Source organism: Zootoca vivipara, chromosome 6, assembly GCF_965207765.1.
Source record: "Zootoca vivipara chromosome 6, rZooViv2.hap1.1, whole genome shotgun sequence".
NCBI lineage: Eukaryota > Metazoa > Chordata > Lepidosauria > Squamata > Lacertidae > Zootoca > Zootoca vivipara.
In genome coordinates this window covers 60,639,339-60,663,718 of record NC_142589.1, presented here as the reverse complement: position 1 = coordinate 60,663,718, position 24,380 = coordinate 60,639,339, and the positions used below count along the sequence as shown (strand labels likewise).

At 45.8% G+C, this 24,380-nt stretch overlaps 2 protein-coding genes across 2 annotated transcripts in view; both read right to left on the bottom strand.

Moving 5' to 3' along the window:
- Window positions 1-7,723, bottom strand: part of SELENON (selenoprotein N) — a 32,711-nt gene extending 24,988 nt beyond the window's left edge. Inside the window, exon 1 of the mRNA XM_088672322.1 lies at window positions 7,344-7,723. Coding sequence (XP_088528448.1) covers window positions 7,344-7,562 — 219 coding nt within the window. The 5' untranslated portion in view covers window positions 7,563-7,723. The remainder of the gene's footprint in view (window positions 1-7,343) is intronic.
- A 7,576-nt stretch (window positions 7,724-15,299) lies between these two features.
- The window catches only part of MAN1C1 (mannosidase alpha class 1C member 1), a 146,335-nt gene continuing 137,254 nt past the window's right edge, over window positions 15,300-24,380 (bottom strand). The window contains exons 9-12 of the mRNA XM_035118282.3: window positions 24,158-24,377; window positions 23,413-23,585; window positions 17,356-17,471; window positions 15,300-16,202 (exon numbers count right to left, since the gene is read on the bottom strand). Coding sequence (XP_034974173.3) covers window positions 16,079-16,202; window positions 17,356-17,471; window positions 23,413-23,585; window positions 24,158-24,377 — 633 coding nt within the window. The 3' untranslated portion in view covers window positions 15,300-16,078. The remainder of the gene's footprint in view (window positions 16,203-17,355; window positions 17,472-23,412; window positions 23,586-24,157; window positions 24,378-24,380) is intronic.

The window sequence follows — 24,380 nt, the reverse complement described above, 5'->3', positions numbered from 1 at the left end:
GGGGGGGCTGTAGCTTTGATAGACACAGTGATGTTTATAAAAAGCATTGGTGTTCCAGTCTGCCCCTCCTCCTGCATCTGTATACTGTAAATCAGGGGTGGCCACCTCCCAAGAGACTCTGATCTACTCACAGAGTTAAAAACTGGGAGTGATCTACCCCCTTTTGGGGGGTTCAGGTCAAAGCTGTTGAGTTTTTTTAAGGAAGGGAAGCCCTGTTTTGGGGGGTTTAGGTCAAACTTGTTGAGCTTCTTTTAGGAGGGAGGGAGGCCCATTTTTGTTTAGGGCTTCAGGTCATAGTTCAGCTTTTTTTAGGGAGGAGGAAAAATTTGGGTGAGCTTTTTTAGGGGTGCCAGTGATCTAGCAGTGATCTACCACAGACATCCAGTGATCTACTGGTAGATCACAATCTACCTGTTGGACGTGCCTGCTGTAAATCAAGCAGAGAGAAAGCTGCTTACAAGGCTCCTGTACAGGTGTACCGGTATCTTCCTCTTGCTGCAGAGTTCTAGCATCACAGCGTCACCCAGAGGCACCCACAAATGTGAGTTATCCCTCTCTCTATTTCTTCCTTCCTTTCCTCCCTCTTCCATCCTCAATAAAATACTGGGGGGGGGCAGATAAGCCCCACATAGAAAGCCCATCAACATGGGGGGGGGAGGACTCTTTAAAATACAATATTTACCAGTAATTTCCTTTGGGGGGGGGAGGCACCTAGGCCTCTAGGAGTTGGCTGCTATGCCTAGGACAATTCAAGAAAGCAGAATCATGCATATGCTATGGTAATATATCAATAGAATCATGGAATTGTAGTCGGAAGGGACCACAAGGGTCATCTAGTCCAACCCCCTGCAATGCAGGAATTTTTCCCCAATGTGGGGCTTGAACCCACAACATGGTTGAAATATTATGCTGATATGCAGCAACGCCTCGGAGCCATCGAGACTGCGGCCCTGTCTTGCCTCGCCCTCGCCTGCCCTGCCACCCCCTCTCCCCTGCCCAACCCTCCCATCCTCTTGCTGCAGAGTTCCAGCTTCACAGCATCACCCAGAGGCACCCACAAATATGAGGTATCCCTCTCTCTATTATTCCTTCCTTCCCTCCCTCTTCCATCCTTAATAAAATACTGGGGGGGGCAGATAAGCCCCACATAGAAAGCCCATCAAAATGGGGGGGGTGACACTTTCAAATACGGTATTTACCAGTAATTGGGGGGGGGGGTGAGGCACCTAGGCCTCTAGGATTTGGCTGCTATGCCTAGGAGTAGGACAATTCAAGAAAGCAGAATGATGCATATGCTATGGTAATATATCAATGGAATCATAGAATTGTAGTCGGAAGGGACCACAAGGGTCATCTAGTCCAACCCCCTGCAATGCAGGATTTTCCCCCCAAGGTGGGGCTTGAACCCACAACATGGTTGAAATATTATGCTGATATGCAGCAACGCCTCGGAGCTGTCGTGACTGCGGTCGTGCCTTCCCTCGCCCTCACCCGCCCTGCCACCCCCTCTCGCCTGCCCGACCCTCCCGTCCTCTTGCTGCAGAGTTCCAGCATCACAGCGTCACCCAGAGGCACCCACAAATATGAGTTATCCCTCTCTCTATTTCTTCCTTCCTTCCCTCCCTCTTCCATTCTTAATAAAATATGGGGGGGGGCAGATAAGCCCCACATAGAAAGCCCATCAACATGGGGGGGGGATGACTCTTTCACATACGGTACCGTGTTTCCCCCTTTTTAAGGCGTAGTCATAAAATAAGCCATAGCAGCATTTCTAAGCATTTGAGAAATATAAACCGTACCCCGAAAATAAGCCATAGTGATAGGCGCTGTGTGGAAGAGAGCACTGAGCTCCCCGAGTCAGCAGCAGCAACGCCGGCCGCAGCAGTGTTTGCTGAGTCCTTTCTTGCTTTTGGGACTTGGTTACTGTGCTGGCTTGGGATGGTGTGTGTGCAATTGCTGTTGCTGCTTCGTGTTTTTCAGCTGGATTCTCTGGGTTCTAAGCACTTTCCCCCGTTTGTTTGCGAAGCAGCACTCGGCTGCAGCCCCTGCCTCTCCCGGCGGCTGCAGGAGGCTGCAGTTGATCGCTATCTCCTTTTCCATTTCTTTTGTCTTTGAGCACCCGGCCCCGCCCCCTCTCCCCTTCGTGGAATGAAGAACGGAGTTTTAGCAGCATTTCCTCATTATAAAAAAAAGGTCAGGAACTTTTACTTTAACCTCAAAAATGGGATATTTCCTCTCTCTAAAAACAACTCTGACCTGAACACCAATAAAACGGGGGTAGATCACCTCCAGTTTATAAATCCGCAAGTAGATCGCAGTCTCCTGGAAGTTGGGCTCTATACTTTGGCTGATTGCAAGCCTTTGCATCTTTAAAAAACAAAAACCATGCGCTTCTCAGTCTTAATTTTCCTTTAATTCATCCCCCTATACCCTCCTCCAACCATTGCCTCCTTCCATTCCTTACCCCCCTCCCTCTCTCCCCACTTCCCTCACTCCTGTGCGATCTCATTGCTTTTTCTGTTGTGTTGTCTATTTTATATTTAATATTATTACCCTTTATGATGTTATTTTTTCCCTTGCGATAATTATTTATTTTTTATCTTTAACTTTCCTTTCCATATTTTTCCATATATAACTCAACACTTTCAAATTCATTCTTAACTCTTTGGATAGAGTGCCCCCCCCATTATTGTTGTTAATTTTACAATTCCTGGATTTTTTATGGAACCGAACAGCTTGGGTGCTTCAGAATGTGCCTTCTGTTGCTACAGGGCTATGGGGCTTCACTATTTGACCCCCCCCCCCAGGTTGGGATTTTTAAAGTAGCTCTGTGGGTCCCAGGGCGCAGAATCACCCACGAACCTTTCCTTTGTCTAAACAGACCTCTTCCCCCCTGACTTTGGAAGGCTGTGCTTCAAGGGTGATACCAGGGGTTTTTTAAGACCTGCGCCTCTTAAGGATTGTTACGGTCCATAACTTCCATTGCTTTCTACAGGGTTGGGGGTTTAAAGCACTGCCACCCGCACCCCACCCTGCAGGCGCTCGGAACTGGCAGCGCCAACAACGCGCCCAGCAGCGCGCAGAAGAGAGCACCGAGCATCCTGAGCCAGTGGGTCCCAGTAGTACCAGCACTTTTTTTAAAAAAAGACACCCCCTGAAAATAAGCCACTGTGTGTTTTTTTGAGGGAAAAAAGTTATAAGACGGTGTCTTAAAAAAGGGGAAACACGGTATTTACTAGTAATTGGGGGGGGGAGGCACCTAGGCCTCTAGGAGTTGGCTGCTATGCCTAGGAGTAGGACAATTCAAGAAAGCAGAATGATGCATATGCTATGGCAATATATCAATAGAATCATAGAATTGTAGTCCGAAGGGACCACAAGGGTCATCTAGTCCAACCCCCTGCAATGCAGGAATTTTTTCCTAAGGTGGGGCTTGAACCCACAACATGGTTGAAATATTATGCTGATATGCAGCAACGCCTTGGAGCCGTCGTGACTGCGGCCGTGCCTTGCCTTGCCCTCGCCCACCCTGTCACCCCCTCTTGCCTGCCCGACCCTCCCGTCCTCTCCAGCCAAGCAGGGTAGCCGCCGCCGTTGCCAGCCCCAGAAGCACAAGGTGGCCGCTGCCGCCGCTGCCGCCACCACGATGTCGCCAGGCCAGCTGGCCCTGTAGCCCCGCCCACGTTCCCACTTTGTGGCCCCGCCCCTGAATGATCATGGCTTGCCCCCCCCCCCCTAGTTTTGATCCTGGCTACGCCCTTGAAGCTCACTCCTATTGCAGTGGCGCAAAATTTTGCTTCATTTAGTCTGTTTTAAGGATATTAGAGACATAGGCCAATCCCTTACATATAGCAAATGGGAGGGACTGCCAACACCAGCAAGCCCATTTCTAGGCTGATGAGGCACAGCCTTGGGTGGATTCATACAAGTTGCGTTTCCATTGGCTACTCTGCTCTCTTCCCTGCAGGCAAGGAGTCTTCCCCCTCCCAGTGCAATGAGTCTCCTTCTCTCTGCAGTTCAAGCTGCAGTGCTTCTGTGCTGCCTGTGACACCATTAGTGTTCCCACAGCTCCCAAACCCGTTTATTTTCCATCTGCCTCCTGCCAGCCTAAAAGGATGCTAATGCTGCCTGGAAGGTGCTGCTCTTGTCAATTACCGTCAGGAAAGCACTCAAGTGCCTTGTAGGGCAGGTCCAGGGCTGCACCAGGCAGACAAAAAGCAAAGACAAGCTGGCAAGGGACACAAAGCCTGGATTCAGAAGAAGCTGGAAGCCCAAGTTGGAGCTGAAAGCCTAGCAGAGGGCCCAGACACCACTAGGTACCAGGGGCTAGGACATCTCTGGTAGTGGGTCAAGGCTATTGTCAGGTACACTTTGTGGTCAATGGTGATGTGTAGAAGTATATAAAATTATGCATCACATGGAGAAAGTGGGTAGAAATAAGGGGTTTCTCTCTCTCTCTCTCTCTCTCTCTCTCTCTCTCTCTCTCTCTCTCTCTCTCTCTCTCTCTCTCTCTCTCTCTCTTCTACCGGGTAACACTAGATCTCATGGACATCCAAACAAGCTGAATGTTGGAAGATTCAGGACAGACAAAAGGAAGACTTCTTCAAGCAGCCCATAGTTAAAGGATGCAATATGCTCCCACAAGGAGCAATGATGACCACCAATGTGGGCGGCTTTAAAAGATTAGACAAATTCACGGAGAAAACTATCAAACGCTCCTAGCCATGATCACTATACTCTGCCTACACAGTTGTAGGCACTGGCAGTAATACTTCTGAATACCAATGGCTGGAAAAAGCTGGAGGGTAGAGTGTTTTTGTGTTCCGGTCCCACAGGCATCTGGTTGGCCACTGTGAGAACAGGATATTGGTCCAGTTTGGGCTTTGACCTGATCCAGCAGGGCTCTTCATATATATGTTATGTTCTTATGATAGTGGCAAGGAGGAGATGGGCCCACTCACTGAGGAAAAGGGTAATAGAATCATAGAATTGTAGAGTTGGAAGGGACCCTGAGGATCATCTAGTCCAATTCCCTGCAGTACAGGAATATGCAGCTCTCTATACTGTACAGGGATTGAGCTTGCAACCTTGGTTTTATCAGCACCACTCTCTAACCAACTGAACATCTTGCCAAAGGGACTGCCCAAAACCTAGAGCTGGCCTCGATACCCCATTGCTTCTGCTCATACGAAGGAAACAAAAGAAAAGCATGGGAAAGGAAGCCTGGAGCTGAGAGAAACTCCCCCTCTCTTCTCCCAGACTGCATTGCCAAACATCAAAGAATACAGCAGCTCCCGCAGAAGCTGAAAATCTCTATTCTCCTCTGTAAGTACATTTCTTGCTCTGGCGGCTATTCTCCCTACTGACAGAGCAAGTGGCCACACTCTCTGGATTCATCTATATGGAAAATACATTGGCTTATTTATAACAGCATCATGGTCTCCTGCAAATAATCCTGGGATTTATCATTCGATAAAGATCCCAAGCACCCTCTCAGAACTCCCTAAGAGTTTGCGGGGAGCGGCCAGGGGGGAGGCTGATAAAAACAGTTTACATTTGTAATATAGGCATGCCTAATATGATGGACAGGCAAGGAGAAAACTTGACTTCTCAGCCTGCACATAAACAAACAGGACAGCAATTAGGGTATTAATCTGGCCTTGACCACAGTCTACAAAAAGGTTTGCTAGGTGTACCTCATTCAAAGTATTGAGGAAAAGAACCACCAGTAATGTTTCCCTGTTCACCTAAAAACTGTGCTTATCTGTCAAGAAGAATTATGGGATATCCTCACTCAGGAAGAGCTCTGTAGCACCAGACTGAGAGGCCATCTAGTCAAGCATTCAGTTCCCACAGTGACCATCCCAGATGTCTATGGGAAGCCCTTGTGCAGGACATGAGCACCATAGCCCTCTCTCACTGTCATTCCCCAGTAACTCATATTCTGGTTGCATACACACCATACATTTAAAGCACTTCTGAAGCACCCGCCCACTCACCCACCCACCCACCCAAAAAGAATCCTGTTAACTGCAGTTTACGCAAAAGAGCAGCATTTTCAAGCATCCCTCAGTTCCCAGGATTCTTGTAGTGTGTGCGCACTTTAAATGTGCTTTGAAGTATGGTGTGCACACAGTCTCAGAGGCATGCTAACTCTGGCACTGGAGATCATAAAATTATGGAGTTGGAAGGGACTCCAAGGGTCATCTAGTCCAACCCCCTGCAATGCAGGAATCTCAACTGAAGCACCCGTGACAGATGGCCACCGAAACCCTGCTTAAAAACCTCCAAAGGACTTTTGTTTTCCTTGAATTCCTGGGCAGTGCCTGGCACTTCCCACTTGGAAATACAGTACTTAAATCTAGTTCTGCATCACACACCAGGTAATCTAGGAAGCGCCCACAAACATAACAGACAGCCCCCACCCCCAGAAACTGGCATTCAGATATATAATGCCTACAAACGGAGGTTTCTAGGTGGCTGTTAAAGCAAATAGCCACAACAGACCTTACATGAACATATCACACACACCCTGTTAACATCATCTAAGCCTGTAGTCATCATCACATCCTGTGGCAACAAATCCCATAGTTTAACTATGTACCACAGGGGCAGATATTGTGGTGCACCCCATATTATGTTGTTCGACTACAACTCCCATCAGTCCTACCAGTCCCCATATCAGATGGCTTGGGTTGGTGGGAGTTGTAGTTCAACATCTGGATTGTACGGGGTGAATAAATTTGTGCCTGTGAATCTCCCACCATTGTGCTTCATTGGATGACTAGTGTTAGGGAAGATGCGCAATGTCGGCGATCCCATCCCTGTGGCTGTTAATTGCCTACCTTCATTAAATGCTACGCGAGGTATATTTACAGTGCAAGCGTATTCACGTCTACGCAGAAGTGAGCCCCGTGGGATTCAAGCGGACATGCTCCCAAGCACACGCACGCACGATTGCAAACCTCAGGCTACTACCATCCTATTCACTGGTATGTCCCGCTGAAAAATCCCACACGGGACTTGGGAGAGGACGGCACTGTGAAGTTGCAAAGCGATACACACTTTACTTGGAAGCCACGAGGCTTCCTTTCTGAACAGGCAGCTCTGGGGCTGCACTATACACAGATTGCAAAGCAAAAAGGCTCCCCAAATGCAAAACAAAAGGCACCCCCGAAATGCTTTTTTTGCCCGCCAACTTCTCAGCCACACGAGACCAGCCCCGACCCCGCTCATTCTCCCCTTCGCTGCCCCCCAAGCAGCCCCGACTTCCAGCATCCCTCCCCGCAGGCGCCTTGCAAAGATTTATCCGTCCCCCGCGGCGCGGCTCCCTCCGCCGGTACCTGCCGCCGGGCCACCTCCGAGTCCCGATAGTACTTCGCGGCCAGCAGGGCCGCCACCAGCGCCAAGGCCAGGCCCAGCCGGGGCAAACGCGGCGGAGGAAGGCGCCGGGAACTCCCGCCGCCGGCCTCGCGCTCGGCCTCGCCGGGCGCAGTTTCTGGCGGAGCGCGGGGCGGCGAGACCTCGGGGGGCCTGGGGCTCCCCTCTTCTCCCCCGGCCATCGCCCGCTGCCGCGGCCACTTCCGAGGCCCCGTTTCCCTGGCTCGCTCCCGCCTCGCGTAGCCTCGCCTGGCTGAGTGAGGAGGCGCCAGAGAGGCAGAGCCGCGGCCCGCTCGGCCCACAGACTGCAATTCCTGCCTGGTGTGCGTTGTTGTCTCGCTACTTCTCCGAATAACAAGAACAATAATAATAGCAATGTTGGTTTATAGAGAGTTAAATAGGCTCCAGGTGAAACCGTTCTCCCTCATAGGATATGTACTGATACAAGGGGGCGGGCGGGGGAATCATTATTCTTACTGTACTGTACTTCTATCATAGCAAACGTGCATAGGACCGTCTGCCCAACAGTATTGCTTCCTATTATTCCTCTGTCAATACGACGCCTTGTGTGTGGGCCGTTTTGGCAACCCAAGAATTATAAGGTTGCTGTCAGTATCTACGGTGCATAGGACTGTAATGCACGTCTGCTAAGCCTTACTGATGCTCAAGGGGGTTTACTGCCAAGTACGTGTGCACAGCAACCCTTTTAGGCCCCAAGGAAGGGAAAAGGTGGGGGACAATTTTTTTGTTTTTTTAAAAAACTGTAAATAAAAATTTAAACAAATACAACTTTTCAGTACTTCATTAAAGCAGCACAGTGGGAAGGACCTGTGAAAGGGGTACTGTGTTTAGATTGTTTTTTAGTAAAGACTGACTCCTACTGGTCAGAGCGGAGTATTATGTGGTGTGCATTTGCTTCAGAGAAAAAAACGCTTAAGGCTCCTCCAGACTGGTATTTTTGGGTAGCTGTTTTTATGCAGTATGTTCTTGATGCAGCAATAGTCCATTAATGGCGGATTTAAACTGGGTCATCTGCACATCATTCGACTTTATTCGTTTGTTCTGCAATGCTTCCCCAGTTCTACCACACCATTGTTCTCTGGAGGGTCTATAGCGCAGCAAAGCATAACATTTTTGGTGTGTAACAGTTGGGATTTCAGCAGGAAGCTACAAGTTAGGTTCCGATTGGAAGTGAAGCAGTGTGACAGCACCACAACTTTGTAGGCACAAACAGTATGAAAAGTGATAGGGTTGCCATATTTCAATAAGTGGGTATGTTGCTGAAAATCCAGGATGAACCGCTGCTTTCCGGAAATTACCCCGACATCACTTCCACTATTGAAAATCCAGACATATGTGAGAATATAAGAAAAGCCCTGCTGGATCAGGCCAAACCCCAACTGGTCCAGCATCTTGCTCTCGCAGTGGCCAAGCAGGTGCCTATGGGAAGCATGCAAGCAGGAGATGAGCATCATCTGGAAAACACCATGTTGGTTAGCCCTGGACTAAGAGATGAACCAAGGCTCCAAGCTGGCTGCCCCTGCTTAGTCTAGCCAACCTCACAAGATTGTTGTGAGGGCCTTTATATGTCCCCCTGATGGTTAGGAGTTACTATTCAGCAGTTTGTGGGTGGTACAATTAACACAGGTCTCATTTAAAATCAACTCTGAGAGCTTTTAGATTAAAAGGGACCTTGGTAGTAATCTAGTCCAGGCATCCCCAAACTTGGCCCTCCAGCTGTTTTGGGACTACACTTCCCATCATTCCTGACCACTGGTCCTGTTATCTAGGGATGATGGTAGTTGTAGTCACAAAACATCTGGAGGGCCAAGTTTGGGGATGCCTGATCTAGTCTAACCCCATAAATGGTGGGTATACTGTGAAACAAAGTTCTGCAAGGATCTCTGCCCTGTTCTTTTCCACACATGCACAAGCAGCCACCCCTTCTTTATTCCAGAATCCTGGGAGTGTAACCTGACAGCTATAGTGCCTGCAATCATGCTTTCCAACAGGAATGGGGAACCCGTGGCTCTCTAGATGTTGGTGGACTGCAACTTCTATCATTCCTAACCATTGGTCATGCTGGCTGGAGCTGATGGGAGCTTCTGGAAGGACATGAGTTCCCATCCCTGCTTTATACAGTTCCCAGATTCAATCCCTGGCATCTGCAGGTAGGACAAGGAGAGACCCCCTGTCCGAAACCCTGGAGAGCTGCTGCCAGTCGGTGTAAGCAATCTTGAGCTAGAGGGCCCAATGGTCTAACTGTAGAAGGCAGCTTCTTGTGGTCCTATTTAATTACACAAGAGACTCTTGAACATGACTGCTGCTGACACTGATCTGAAAGGGTTGTTTCCAGCCAGCCTTTGATTAATTTCCTCCCATTACTCCTGGTTATTACACTCCTTTTACATCACCTTTCCAAACAATCCCTCCCCATCTTTGATGTTTACTCTCCTCAGGTCCTTCCGCATGAATATCACATCCCTCCTTCCCTGTTTCGCCAAGCGATACATATTAAGTTATTTTAATCTTCCTTCATAAATCACTGTCACCCAGTCCCTTTCTTTGTTTCACACAAGCCTTATGCTCCCTATGAAATTCTCAGTCCGATCAAGTTTTAAGGTTTTCTCTGCTGCTTCAGACTGTGTGTGCGGACAAGCACACTAAGAACACAAAATGTTTTTTGATCTGTTGAAGATCCTGGAAAACACGAGAAGCAGATGTTTTATGGCAGTCCTTGCCAACCTGATGCCCTCCAGATGTTTTGGACATGGTGGCTACAGACCATTTAGGAAAATGTGCTGGAAAGGGGGATGACACGGGACTTGATGCAACATCATCTAGCCTCCCTGCAAACAAATCTGAGTGAATCCTCATTAAATACCCACTGTTGTCTAATCTCCCAGCAAACAAATTAGGATGAATGCTCAACAACAGGTCTCCCTCGTAGGTCTTTGCATTTGGCATCTTTGTTTTGTTCATCCCAAATACTGAGAAGCGCTATTGTAGGTACAGGCATGAGATTATGTGCCGTTATTCAGTTAATCTCATTAAAATATTTCTCCCAGAATATTGGTGGAAAAGGGGTCCTTCACTGCTCCTGCAGTGCCAAAATGCTGAGGACATTGATTTAGAAATAGAGGGAAGTTTTACTGGTGCAAAATGCCATTGGAAAACAGTTTTGAGCATGGGTTATTGGGTTTGACCAGAAATTTCAAGCAAAGGTAGACAGTCTATTTCAAGAGACTTTTTCTATGGCCCCGACCACCCTTTTCCAAAAAATCTTTAAAGCTCTGGAGACTATCAGTATTCAAGGCTATTTGTGTAAGTTAGACACCAGCTCCCTTGTGTTTACTAAGAGTGACAATTGTTCAAACTCTCTAGTAGCTGGAACCTTAGCAGTTGCCCTAAAAGAAGTGACTTGTTTGAGAGGCAGCCAATTTCTCTCCAAGTCTCCTAACTGCTCCTGCAGGGCCCTTCCTTCCCCAATGGCACCAAAAGTCAGGGACAAGATTACCTTAATGCAGCTGCTTATTCCTCATATAAAGAGGTCTGATCTCTTTAAGGTCAGATTCAGAGGCTCTGCTCGATCAGCTAAAGTGGAAATTCAGATGGGCAGGTACAAAAGCATAAGGGCCCAGCAGCCCACAACTTTTAGAAGACATCTGAAGGCAGCCCTGTATCAGGCAGCTTTTTTTGTTTGATGTTTTGCTATGTTTTTATATGTGCTGTAAACCGCACAGTGTGGGTGGGGAAACCCAGCCAGATGGGTGGGGTATAAATAATAAAATCATGCAGGAACACTCTCCCCACTTGCAGTTCCCAGCTACTGCACCCGGCATATGCACATGGATGTTACAAAATCATCCATGGAAGCACAGGGTGGTGAAATGTTGGGAGGCGCTAAATGCTTCCTGAAAGATCCTAAGAACATAACAATACTAGTTACAGGTAGGTAGCCGTGTTGGTCTGACGTAGTCGAAACAAATAATAATAATAAAAAAATTCCTTCCAGTAGCACCTTAGAGACCAACCAAGTTTGTCATAGGTATGAACTTTCGTGTGCATGCACACTTCTTTAGATACACACTTCTTCGGATACCAGATACCTAAGAACATAAAATAGTAATGGAAGGCTAGCTTGGGTCCTGAAAAGACAGGAGTAAGAATGAACCTCCCCAACTTCTCCAAAATTAAAACACTGCCTTTCCCCACTTCTGTTTCTTCACACCAGCAGCAACATCTGCAGGAACAGGCTTTGCTGGAACCATCAAGATGAACCTTTCCCACCTGCCCTGCCCCACCTGGGACCCTTATAAGGTGCTGCACATTATGAATTAACTCCTGCATAATTTATCTGACATCTTTCTGGGGGCTGCTCTTTTGCTTCTGCCCAGAACATGAATGAATTTTAGTATATTTTAAAGTGTTAGGATTTTGTAAATTTTACACCCACAAACCCACCCCTCATCCTTTGTGAGATGCCTTTGGGGCCTTTCTTGGCCAAAAGGTGGCACAGAAATAATATTAAAGAATAACCATCAGACCTCTGAGCCTTTGTAAGTCACTACTATCCTGGAAAAGTAAACTGATATTTGTGTGTTGGTTTTCATTTATTGTCAGACATCTCAGAGGCCTGTTGTAAGACAGAAAGTCAGGATACAAATATTGCACATAAATAAACAAAATATCTCATTTCTCTCTCCCCAATGATTAGGGAATTGTGTGCACTTTGGATTATAGGATAAGGGGTGGGGGCAATTCTCTTTATTTTTCTACAGATTACCTTGTCATAGCACACTTCAAAAATCAATCAAAATCAGAAATGAAGAAAACCCACACAGCTGGAATGACTGTGCAATATGTGTGGAAAGGAAGCTTTTGATTCCACAAGGAGGATATTTTAATCCACTGTAAAATTACTTTGGGCTAAGCTTATTTCCCTGCTATCAAAACCTCTCAACAGGATGACTCACATTCTCAAAAGCTTTACTTACTAACAACTATCATTCTAGGGAGAAGATTATTTGTCCACCTCCTTATACCCAAGATGAAATTTAAGTCTCTATCTGACAAGTCTTCCTTCCCTCTTAGACTTCAAGAGGTGTAAATTCAAAATGAAAGCTTTGTCTCGCTGTCTGCGTGAAATGCTTTTCTCCCCCCCCCCCCTTCATTGGTGACAAAGAAGGAACCCAGAATCTGATGAGAAAAATACTTCTAGTGGTAGAGGAATTGAATGATCCACTCTTACAGAGGAGAAAAACTAGTTTTCAGCAACATAGTAAATCGGACGTGCATAGGACTTAACACACAGGACCAGGCAGGATCTAGGTGTAGAAGGGTCTGTCAATTTTGATCCTGTTTTGGTTTTTCCAAACTTAAATTCAGTTCTCCATATTTCCACTGCAATTTGCATTTTTAAAAAAATCCTCATGAAAGTTCTTCAGCATTTTAGTGAGAATTTCTTCTAATAAACACGTTTCTGTATGCAGTCTCAACTGATATACACATCTTTTCAAGCAATTTCTCCTAATAGATAGCATTTTGTAGGTTATTTTCACTAGCCTGGTCACTTTTGTGCACATTTCCCTATAATACATGCATTTTTATAAACATTTGTTTAGTTAGAGAACTGCATCACGAAATTCAAATAAGTGTGGGTTTTGATGGATGATTGTTTTGGTTCTCATGTTGCTTGAATGTGAATTTCTTCCCCTTCCTTAGCAGAATCTAACCTCATGTGTAACCTAAAACGAACCATCATGAGCTACTATGAAGCATATCAACCGTCGGCTGCTTGAAGAAGAGTGTTTCTGAGCTCTGGCAGCGCTTGCTTCCTTTATCACAGAGCTGGCGTACCAGCACCTCCTCCTTGGCAGAGTCATAGTGAATTTTTTTGAAATACAGTACATATCATAACAGCATCCATTCATGTCCTGCATGACAGTTAAAAATCATGATTCATTTTACACACACCTCATACAAAAAGAGTGTACGTAGCATATATACTGAGGAACATGGAAGTAAAAATGTTTATTTCAACCAGAGGTAGAGAACCTGTGGCCCTCCAGATTGCTGTAGGACTCCAATTCCTTGACATCCTCTAAACTGTCACAACATTCATTATCCCAACATTCACTTGCCAGAACAAGGAGCAAGGTTAGGTCCATTACCATGAAAACTCTTGCAGATGAAAGAAGTCACAGAACTGCACTCTCCTTCGTTTCCATTCCATTATATCACCAATCCTGCAAACCCAAGGCTTGCAGACTGGGCAGTTTACGGTCTCCTTGGGAAACAAGGTTCTCATCATAGAGCATGGTTCAGAATGTGGCTGAGAACTGTTTACATTTGCATCCTGCCTGCCTAAAGGATTTGTTGTGACACAAATGTTTTTATGCCTTTATATGGTTTATTTACGTAAATCTATATCCCACAGCTTCAACTTAAATTTATGTTCTCCAGGTGGCAAGCGAAGTTATAAGAAGCAATGAGTACGCTTTCTCACTTCATTGTATTTCAATAGTTTGCTGCCGCATTGTTTTTCCAAGGTTCTAAAAAGAGCTGGGGACACGGCAGGGACTCTTTCCATGGTGCTAAAAAGCCGGTGATCGATTTGCATGCCCTGGGTGGGTTTTCTTTGAGTGGGCTGTGTGTTACCCAGCTGCTCCATGGCCCTTTTCGAAAGCCCTGAGGGTTGGATAGAGGAGCAATAGGACAGCTCCCCCTGTCATTTTGCGGTAGCAGGCCTTTGCAAGGCGCTTGAGCAGAGGCGGCAGGGGAAGAGACTGTGTGGTGGTAAGGAGAAAACAAGGAGCTGGGTCCTAATCCTAGTAGGGCTTTAAAGGAGGGCAGAGCCCTATTTGTCCTGGTGGATCCCTCTCCACTGAGTGTTCCATTTACCTACCCAGGCTAACAAACAGTGGCAAACCTCTTCTGATGAATTCCTTATCCTTTGGCCTAGCAGAAGCCACTTATCAGTTCTTCCCAATCTTGTGGGCATTCAAATGCACGCTAAGATATTCTGCACTCGCAGCAGGCAGTTCAATATGGGTTAATAGATTCATGCAGAAAGAAAAGAAGAAAAAGTGTTGCCTCTCCCGCTTTGCGTTGCAACCAATTTGTTTTTCCCTTTTGCTAGTTTGTCAACTGTTTATTATTATTATTTAAACACAATGATTTTATGCTGGTCTGTTTTTATGCAACAGTGTTTTCTTTTATGCTGGGTTCCGAGTCTTGATGTACTTTGCATTGAGATTGCTTTTTTACTATAATACATTTCTGTACTCTGCAAACTGCACTGGCTCAATGGGTGGTCCAGAAGTTGATACGCAAGTAAATTACTGGTAACAGTCTGCCATCTCTGCCCCCACTTGCTCAATGGAATGTGCCCAATCTCCTCCCACCATTCTTACTGCACCAGGTTGCTTTGCCACTTGCTGTTCCAGAGCAGCAGAAGGACATGCTCCTTCCAGCTGCTCATGTAGAAAATACATTGGGGCTCCTCCAGAGACCTGTTTATTGAGGATATATCCTGATTTGCTTGTACAAAAGCTAATACCGTGATTAGAGTATGCCCAGTGCTTACTGAGCATTTGTTCTGATGTGTGCAGGGCAGTTATATGGCAATGAGCAGTAACCTTGATTTGTTTGCATCTATACATCTTCCTGCTAATCACTTGTTCATCTCATGTTTTTTCAGTGCATTCCTATCACTTTCCCAACTGCAAGAAGTCCTTTTATTTAAAGTTGCAAGTAGGGCAACAGAGTACTTTAACTGTGAGCTTGAATTCCTCCTGTGAAATAAAGAATTTGGAGGCTTCCTTAGAGGATCTACTGAGATCTTCACATGGTCGTCAGTCCCTTCCCTCTTCCTCTTAACCTTCTGCGCCAATACACGAGCAATCCAGTCACACTCCTTATCGGACAGGAATTTTTATTCTATTCCACATCTCTGAGTATTACAGAAATGAAATCCTTACAAGTGCCTTGTAATATTTAAGCTCCAGATGAAAACAAAAACAAAGTGGGGGGGGGGGAGAACAAATTTCAAACTTTGGAAAGCAAAAAAAAGAAAAAAAGAATTACACCCGATGCAATATTCAGTAAACATTTTAAAGAGCACAGAAAAGAGAGAGAGAGGGAGAGAGAGAGAAATGATGCATGGGATTCAGACTTTTGCAGACATTTTATGATCATTGATGGCATTGATTCCACTTAGGATGCAAGTCTTTTTTTGGGGGGGGGGAGGTGAAAATTAGAAAGATGATAAAAATCAACGGTATCTAAAAAGGAGTATGTGGAAGAGGATAGGAGGGAGACAAGAAGAGTGGCACAAACCAGCGTCTGTTTTATGGCAAAATCTTTTGGCCTTGTGAAAACAAAGTCAGTGGATTCCGTAGAAATTCTCCGTAGAAAGGAACGTCCATGGTTTTGTGTGCATTATGGCCCATATTCAACATCCTCATTATCAGGTTTAGTGTAAGTTCCCTCATAGAGGAAAAAAAAAACCACAAAGGTGCTTGTTTCACAGTTTTTTTTATGCTCCCAGATATAACACTGTCCTGAATTGGACGAACGCCCCCAAAATACTTTTCTGGGAACACGCGCATTCCTTTACTGGAAAGGAGAAATAGGGGTGGGGAAGCAAGTAACCCTCCACATCCCACTAGAGAAAGCCGCGAGGGAGCAAGCGCCCCTATTGCACGCTTGTCTTCAGGATAAGGTCTGTGCGGTTCACGGGCAATGGGTGGGCTTCGGTGTTGAACACCCAGTCCTCAAGAGACAGCACATCATCTTCACAGAACAGAAGATAGAGGTACCTGGAGGAAGGAGACAAGTCAAAGGAAGGCATGTGCAGATGGGGTGCTCCTATCAATGGAGCATCAGTGGTTAGTGAGGAAAGCAGGTGCCTTCCAGGTATTGCTGGACTCCCACTCCCATCAGCCCCAGCTAGGGATGATGGAATTGTAGTCTAGCAACATCTGGAAGGTCCCAGGCCCCTCAAGCCTGCATTAGAGTGCCAGGGAAGCTAAGGGTTTCTTGGAAGCTTATCCAAAGTTGCCCAGCAAAAAGTGCAGTTGACAGCAGACAAGTTTCCTTACACCCCTGACCCAGAGAGCATGTCCAGTGCCCTCTGCAGAACACAGCAATAATGTGGTAACACTGGGGAGCATTGCAGAGCCAACTAAAACACAAGAAATCCATTGCTAATGCACTATTATTGTGTCAAAAACTGCAGAATACACCTGTAATAAAACACAAGCCTGCAGGGACCCTAAGATGGGTGGTGATTGTGTCACTTCCATCACAGGCATTCAGCTGGGAGGTGTTTTCTTTTCAACAGGCAGTCATGGTAGCAGCAGTAGTGGGAGAGGGGACAGGCTGTGAGTGAGCAGGGAAAGAAATCACCCTGCAACTAGCAGCCTGAAATGGAAAAGTGGCAGCCTCCTCCATTCTCAGGCAACCAGCTATGGGATGCTTCCTCTCCCAAAAGGGGAAAGAGGTGCAACAATGAGGCAGGTGACCAATGGGCATGGGGAGAACATCTACCAGGGCTCAGTTTGCAGGCATGCCACCACATCAAGAAGTCAATCGCAGTGGGTGTGCACTTTGAACTCTCTTCTTATATCTTGTCCATACAGATTCCTAGTGATGAATATGTACATATGAACCAGCCCTCTGGTGAGTTTCCAAAGACATGCATGACACTTACAGGTGTCAAGTCCACATACAAAGCTAGTTCCATTCAACAGGGCACATAAGGAAAGCAAGTCAGCAAAGCCTCATCTTAAATATTCCAAAGTACATTCCAAGTCACTCCAACGGATCAGAGAGGAAATGGCCAAGGGCAATTGGCAGATTCCTGCTTTATTTAAAATGCAGCCACTGTTGATGACCCCCTCCCCCATGAAAGTCATTCTCCACCCTACACAACTTTCTGTGGAAGAGGCGCTGAAAATGTCCAGGACTTACTTTAATGTCTCTGCTAGGAAAAAGCTCTGCTGCATGTTGTCATGACTCGGGTTGGTGGTATAAACATCACGGATCCCAGAGAAACCAGCTTCTACTCTGCAATATTTCTCAAGTGCCTGGTTTGGGAGTGGGAGTGGAGAGAGGGAGAGAGAGAGAGAAGAGAGAGAGAGAGAGAGAGAGTCAATCTCTTCCAGTAATAGCAGCACAGCAAACAAGTAGCTCATTAATCATAATCAGTTGTGTTTTACCCATGCAGGTTTATGAGTTGGATTCGTGTTTTTATAGAGGCTGAGCTCCCATTGAAGAGCTTTTAATGATTCCCCAAGGGTCCAAGAAAATAGGCTCATCTCTGATGGTTAGCACTTTCCCCTGAAGAAGTCCTTCCTGAAATATTGTACAATTGACAGAAGGCTGCCCGACAAACACAACTGCCAGCACATTAGGAGGCGGTCTTCAAATCTCCCATGCTGCCAGAGGTGGCTCTATGAAGAGGGAAAGGGAAGTGGTTGGCACAGGCTGCAGACTCTAGGGGTGTCATTGGGGTGGTGGAGTGGGGGAAAGACAGCCCTGAGCAGAGGAGTCACAGGGGTTCCTTGTGCTCCTGGTTGGTTGGAACGAAGCGGCATGACAAGAAAAAAAGAATGTTGGAAATGTAAAGTAAAGGAGGGGGATTTCTACCATATGTGGTGGACATGCAGTAAAGTTAAGGTTTATTGGGATATGATATACAATGAGTTAAAGAAAATGTACAAAAATACATTTGTTAAAAAACTGGAAGCGTTTTTGTTGGATATAGTAGAAGAGATTCCTAAGATAGATCAAAAATTGTTTATGTACACAACAACGGCTGCAATAATTCTATTAGGTCCCAAATGGAAGCAACTGAGGAATGGCGGGTGAAGATGATGGGCGTATGCGGAATTGGCGAGGCTAAACGGGAAAATCCAAAACCAGCGAGATCAAGCTTTCCGAAAAGACTGGAGTAAATTTGTACAATATTTGAAGGACAATTGTAAACATTTACAAACACTAGCAGGGTTGCAGTAAGAAAACTTGTAATGTTAATAATGCTTATTACCATTTTACATTTACTTAAAAATGTGAGATAAAATATAGGAGGGGAAAGTAAATTGGAAAAGGTACAAATGTGAGGATGTAAAATTGGAATTAGGAAAACCACGAGGTGGGGTGGAGCTCGTATGAGCAAAAATGTAAGAATTTTATAAGGATGTATTTAATATTACAAAATGGAAAACTTAATATGTTATTATTTTTAAAAAGGAACCAAGAGATGCGGAGTCCCTGCCAAGCCCTGACACTCCAGCGCAGATTAGTGAGTTAGCTGGAGCAACAAGAATGCCCAACGCAGCAATAAGGAACAAAAGCAAAACTTATTAATTGAAATATGCACCTTAATCTGATTTACTTCACATTTGGCTCCAAGTATGGAATTTGGAATTCCATCACCTGGACCATCCATCCCCCACATAATGCCAAATTAATAAGTGTATTCTGGTGAGCCAGAAATGCTCCATTGCTAAAGTGATGTGGAGATCAGATGTGCCAGGCAGTTTGTGCTCCTTGGGCTACAGATGCCCCATCCCTCCCAATCCTAGATGTGTGTAACTGGGGTTGCCCAATGGTGTGTGTGTGTGGGGGGGAAACACTACAGATTCTCAGAGGCAGCTCCTTCTTGATTACTACCGTGTTTCCCCTTTTTTAAGACACCGTCTTATAACTTTTTTCCCTCAAAAAAACACACAGTGGCTTATTTTCAGGGGGTGTCTTTTTTTAAAAAAAGTGCTGGTACAACTGGGACCCACTGGCTCAGGACGCTCAGTGCTCTCTTCTGCGCGCTGCTGGGCGCGTTGTTGGCGCTGCCAGTTCCGAGCGCCTGCAGGGTGGGGTGGGGGTGGCAGTGCTTTAAACCCCCAACCCTTTAGAAAGCAATGGAAGTTATGGACCGTAACAATCCTTAAGAGGCGCAGGTCTTAAAAAAACCCTGGTATCACCCTTGAAGCACAGCCTTCCAAAGTCAGGGGGGAAGAGGTCTGTTTAGACAAAGGAAAGGATCGGGAGTGATTCTGCGCCCTGGGACCCACAGAACTACTTTAAAAATCCCAACCTGGGGGGGGGGGTCAAATAGTGAAGCCCCATAGCCCTGTAGCAACAGAAGGCACATTCTGAAGCACCCGAGCTGTTCGGTTCCATAAAAAATCCAGGAATTGTAAAATTAACAACAATAAGGGGGGGGCACTCTATCCAAAGAGTTAAGAAGGAATGGGAAAGTGTTGAGTTATATATGGAAAAATATGGAAAGGAAAGTTAGTTAAAGATAAAAAATAAATAATTATCGCAAGAGAAAAAATAACATCATAAAGGGTAATACTATTAAATATAAAATAGACAACACAACAGAAAAAGCAAGTATATGACTAAATGAGATCGCACAGGAGTGAGGGAAGTGGGGAGAGAGGGAGGGGGGTAAGGAATGGAAGGAGGCAATGGTTGGAGGAGGGTATAGGGGGATGAATTAAAGGAAAATTAAGACTGAGAGGCGCATGGTTTTTGTTTTTTAAAGATGCAAAGGCTTGCAATCAGCCAAAGTATAGAGCCCAACTTCCAGGAGACTGCGATCTACTTGCGGGTTTATAAACTGGAGGTGATCTACCCCTGTTTTATTGGTGTTCAGGTCAGAGTTGTTTTTAGAGAGAGGAAATATCCCATTTTTGAGGTTAAAGTAAAAGTTCCTGACCTTTTTTTTATAATGAGGAAATGCTGCTAAAACTCCGTTCTTCATTCCACGAAGGGGAGAGGGGGCGGGGCCGGGTGCTCAAAGACAAAAGAAATGGAAAAGGAGATAGCAATCAACTGCAGCCTCCTGCAGCCACCGGAGAGGCAGGGGCTGCAGCCGAGTGCTGCTTCGCAAACAAACGGGGGAAAGTGCTTAGAACCCAGAGAATCCAGCTGAAAAACACGAAGCAGCAACAGCAACTGCACACACACCATCCCAAGCCAGCACAGTAACCAAGTCCCAAAAGCAAGAAAGGACTCAGCAAACACTGCTGCGGCCGGCGTTGCTGCTGCTGACTCGGGGAGCTCAGTGCTCTCTTCCGCACAGCGCCTATCACTATGGCTTATTTTCGGGGTACGGTTTATATTTCTCAAATGCTTAGAAATGCTGCTATGGCTTATTTTATGACTACGCCTTAAAAAGGGGGAAACACGGTACATGTCATGCGTGTGGTGGTGAGCCTTGCTTGGCACAGATTATAATTTTTTAAGCATCCTGGACTTTAGCCACTTCAAGTTCTCCCCACCCTACACCCAAAACAGATGTGTTGAGGAAACAGAACTCATAGCCCAATACTCCACCTCACATGCGCTAGGCATGCTCTGTGCTCAGATATGTGCGCCCAATTTGTTTTTCAGAAACACCGTAACCATTTGTGGCAAGAAAATGTGCAGAGTGACTTACAGGCTACTCAGGTTTAGGATGTCCACGCTGCAATCAGTGTCTTAGAACCGTGTGTTTACTAAAATTTCAATTTCCAGAAAGGCCTGGAAGTACCCTAACCATTTGCTGGTATGGTGAGTCTTCCATGTTTGCAGGAGAGATTGACAAATGCTCCCCCCTCCATCCAGACTTCATTGGTACTACCGTATCAGGGTGGCTTGGATTCTGTGTGCAACCAAATGTCAGCTCCCTAGCTACCAGTTTAACCAGGTGTACACCTGGAGATCCCTGTTTTAGGAGAGAAATGTAAGAAGAGCTCAGGTTTCAGACTTTTCCAACAACTAGAATATCAGAGGCCATGCATGTGCTGAACAACATGGCTCTAAACAAACTGAGGAATTTTTAAAAATACCCCTGTAAGAGAGTGAATCCTCATGTACCTTTATCTCAAAATGCCTGATACTGGGATCACAAAGTTTACCTCCAGGTGAGAGGGATGGCTGGTCAAGATGCATCTTTTTCAACAGGCATTTGGACGAGGGGAGACCTGGCTGCTGATGCTTTTAGAAATTGGTTTTGGTGATTGTTTTGCTTTTAATGGCTTGTGTTCATTTTCTGGATTTTATCAGCTGCTATCTATTTGTTTTTTGCTGTAAACTGCCAAGTGGTCTGTGCAAAGGTTGGTACAGTACATAAATAATGTACCAAATAAGTTCAGTGGGAAGCAGAACCCCACACCTGTGCAAACTTAATTCACTAGCTGGTAAGAGCAGGCTTCCCATCCTGTCAGCTGACTAGGGACAATGAAGCTCCCAGGGCCCCACCTGGGTGAGCTGCTCCTGCCAATTCTGCTGCCTGCTATCCCCTATTCCTCTGCTGTCTTGCTTGGGCTGTGCCTTGGAACTGACCTCAGACTAGCACACTAGCCGTTTTCTCTGGAACTGACATGATTTGTTCACTCATTTGTTACAGAGAGTCAAGACAGTGCTGCTGCCATAAACCTTCTTGTTCTCCCATCTTTCCTAAGAGATCTGGCTATGTATTGTTCCCCCCTCCCCCCCCCATAATGGCCAGCGTGGAATGGCAAAGCGCAACTTGATTCACTTGGTGGAGGACAAGTGGTCAGCAAGACAAGCTGGCAACACAGACAGTGAAGACCCATCTTCACTAACTGCCAGATTGTCCCTTTATATGTCATGCAGTGTAGTCTCTCGTTTTCTCTCACATGCTGGCATCATTCTCTTATTTTTCTTTTATTTAGTATGCAAGTGCAATAACATTTTTTAAAAAAAACTATTTAAAATGTTTCATTTGCCTTTTGCACTAACTTGATAAGTGAGCACACAAACAAACAAAAAATAAATAAATAGAGCTGTTTGGATCTCTGCCATTATATATCCTGCAGCCTGGTCCCTTCTGCCACTACTGTTAAGAAGCCTACGTGAAATCTGTCAATTTCAGTTTCTCTCTGTTTCTCAATTTTCCAATCTTAAGCTCAGTTCCCCACATTTCCACAGCAGTTTCCCTTTTAAGGAAAAAAGTTCCAATGAAAATTAATCAGCACTTTAGTATGAATTTCTCATACTTTACACATTTTTGTATGCAATTTTGCGAAGCAATTTTCCTAGTAACAATTATAATTGTTACCGTATTTATTACCTGCCCTCCCAGGAGCCTCAACATTAAAAGAAAACATTAAAAACAGTTTAAAACAACTTACAATCCCCAAAGGTGAGTTCTAAGAATGCATTTTTAAATATCTCTGTTACTAATATATACATCTTTATGCACACCGTACACCAATATACCGGTATGCATTTTTTTTTGCCCGTTACTTGGCTGGGGCACTGCATTGCAAAACTCAGAGAAGCATGAATTTCAAAGAGTAGCTGGAGTTGCAGTTTGCATATTGCTTCGGAAAGTGAGAATTAGGTAACTTCACCTTTAAATGAGAACTGAATTGAATTTCTCCCCACCCCAACCTGTATTTTTACTGCTATGCTAAATAATATTGCGGAAGCATGGTGGTTGAGCTGAGCTGCTTCCAGCATTGAAGGGCCATGGTACAGAAAGTATATTCGCACCTGACTCAGCTGTGAAAGAGAGGCCAGCACTTGGCTCTCTTTCTCACCTGGGAAGGCAGTGAGAAACTGAACGACAATTTCCGCTTCAGATGTATTCTTAAGCCATGGGTGGATCACCTCTTTTTACTAGGGGTCCTCATTTGCCCTTGGCCAAGCTTCCAGGAGGAGAGCACCCCAAATCTAACAGACAAACTTGCACACAGATAGCCACCCCTCAACTGATTTGTGCAGAGCAGCAAAGGTGGTAAATAATCACCTCCTCACTGCTCACCATATAATTAATCTAATGACCAGGGAGGGAGGAATTTGCATGCGCACCAGGCTGCTGGGCTCTACCCACCCCAAGGGTGTCTCTTCTTAAAACACACACACACACACACACACACCTTTTTGCAGTTGCCAAAATTGGCTAGGTCTTTGGGGGCCAGAAAAGAAAGCCTTTTTTCTTTTTTTCAAGCAACCCATGTCCTAAGGCAAGGGAATGGTGGTTAGCAATGATGGTTTGGGAGGAAATACCTGTACAGCTTCCCAGCCCCATTGCCTGTACTTGGGATTGTGCGTCAGCCTCCACATGTACATGTAACTTTCAACAACTTCAGGGCGCAGAATGTAATAGCGATCGCTGAGTCGGGTGGCCATTGCTTCGGTGCCAAAATCAAAGCGGAATGCTTCTGGGCCCAGCTTGGTTTCTAGCAAAGGATACATTAGACATTCAGAGACGATTAGAACTTTGATGCTTATCACACCTAGGAAGCTGAAGTTGGGAGAATCTCCTAAAATATACATCTGCCATGACTAAGAACCAGAAACGTTTTTTCAGAGCTATGAGAAGCCCTGATAGTTAAAAGCTGAACATGTCGGGTGTGCTTTCAGATTTTACAGGATATGGGGTTGATCCCCAATCCATAGCCCCAGTGGAACTACAGTTATGTAGCTTTTCTTAACAGATTCTGGACAGTCATAATGGAGAGGTCCCAAATGCACACAGCCCTGTGCATAGGCCTCCCTGCTGTATCAGGACCACAAAAAGCTGCCTCATACTGAGTCAACCCATTGCTCCAACTAGCTCACTATTGTCTACTCTGGCTGGCAGCAGCTCTCCAGGGTTTCAGGCAAGAGCTCTTCCCAGCCCTAACTGAAGATGCTGGGATTGAACCTGGGACCATCTGCTTGCAAAACAGATGCTCTCTCACTGAGTTATTATTCTGGGAGTGGTTGGGGCGGGCTTTGCACTGATCTTTAGTGCAGGCTCAGCTTCTACCTGATCGGACGTAAGACTCGTGACAGGTGTTCGTAATTTCTGCAGCTAGGTCCATGTAGTGCTGCTTCTGTTCTTCCCCAGCATGCTCTGCTCCAAGCGCTATCATCCCTCCAGAGAAGCAAGCCAAATGGCCCATTTTGTGGTCCAAGGCGCCACCTCGCCACTCTGCAATGTATGTCAGCCCACCAGCTGATTTCTTCACCAGGTGTTTTTCTATGGCCTA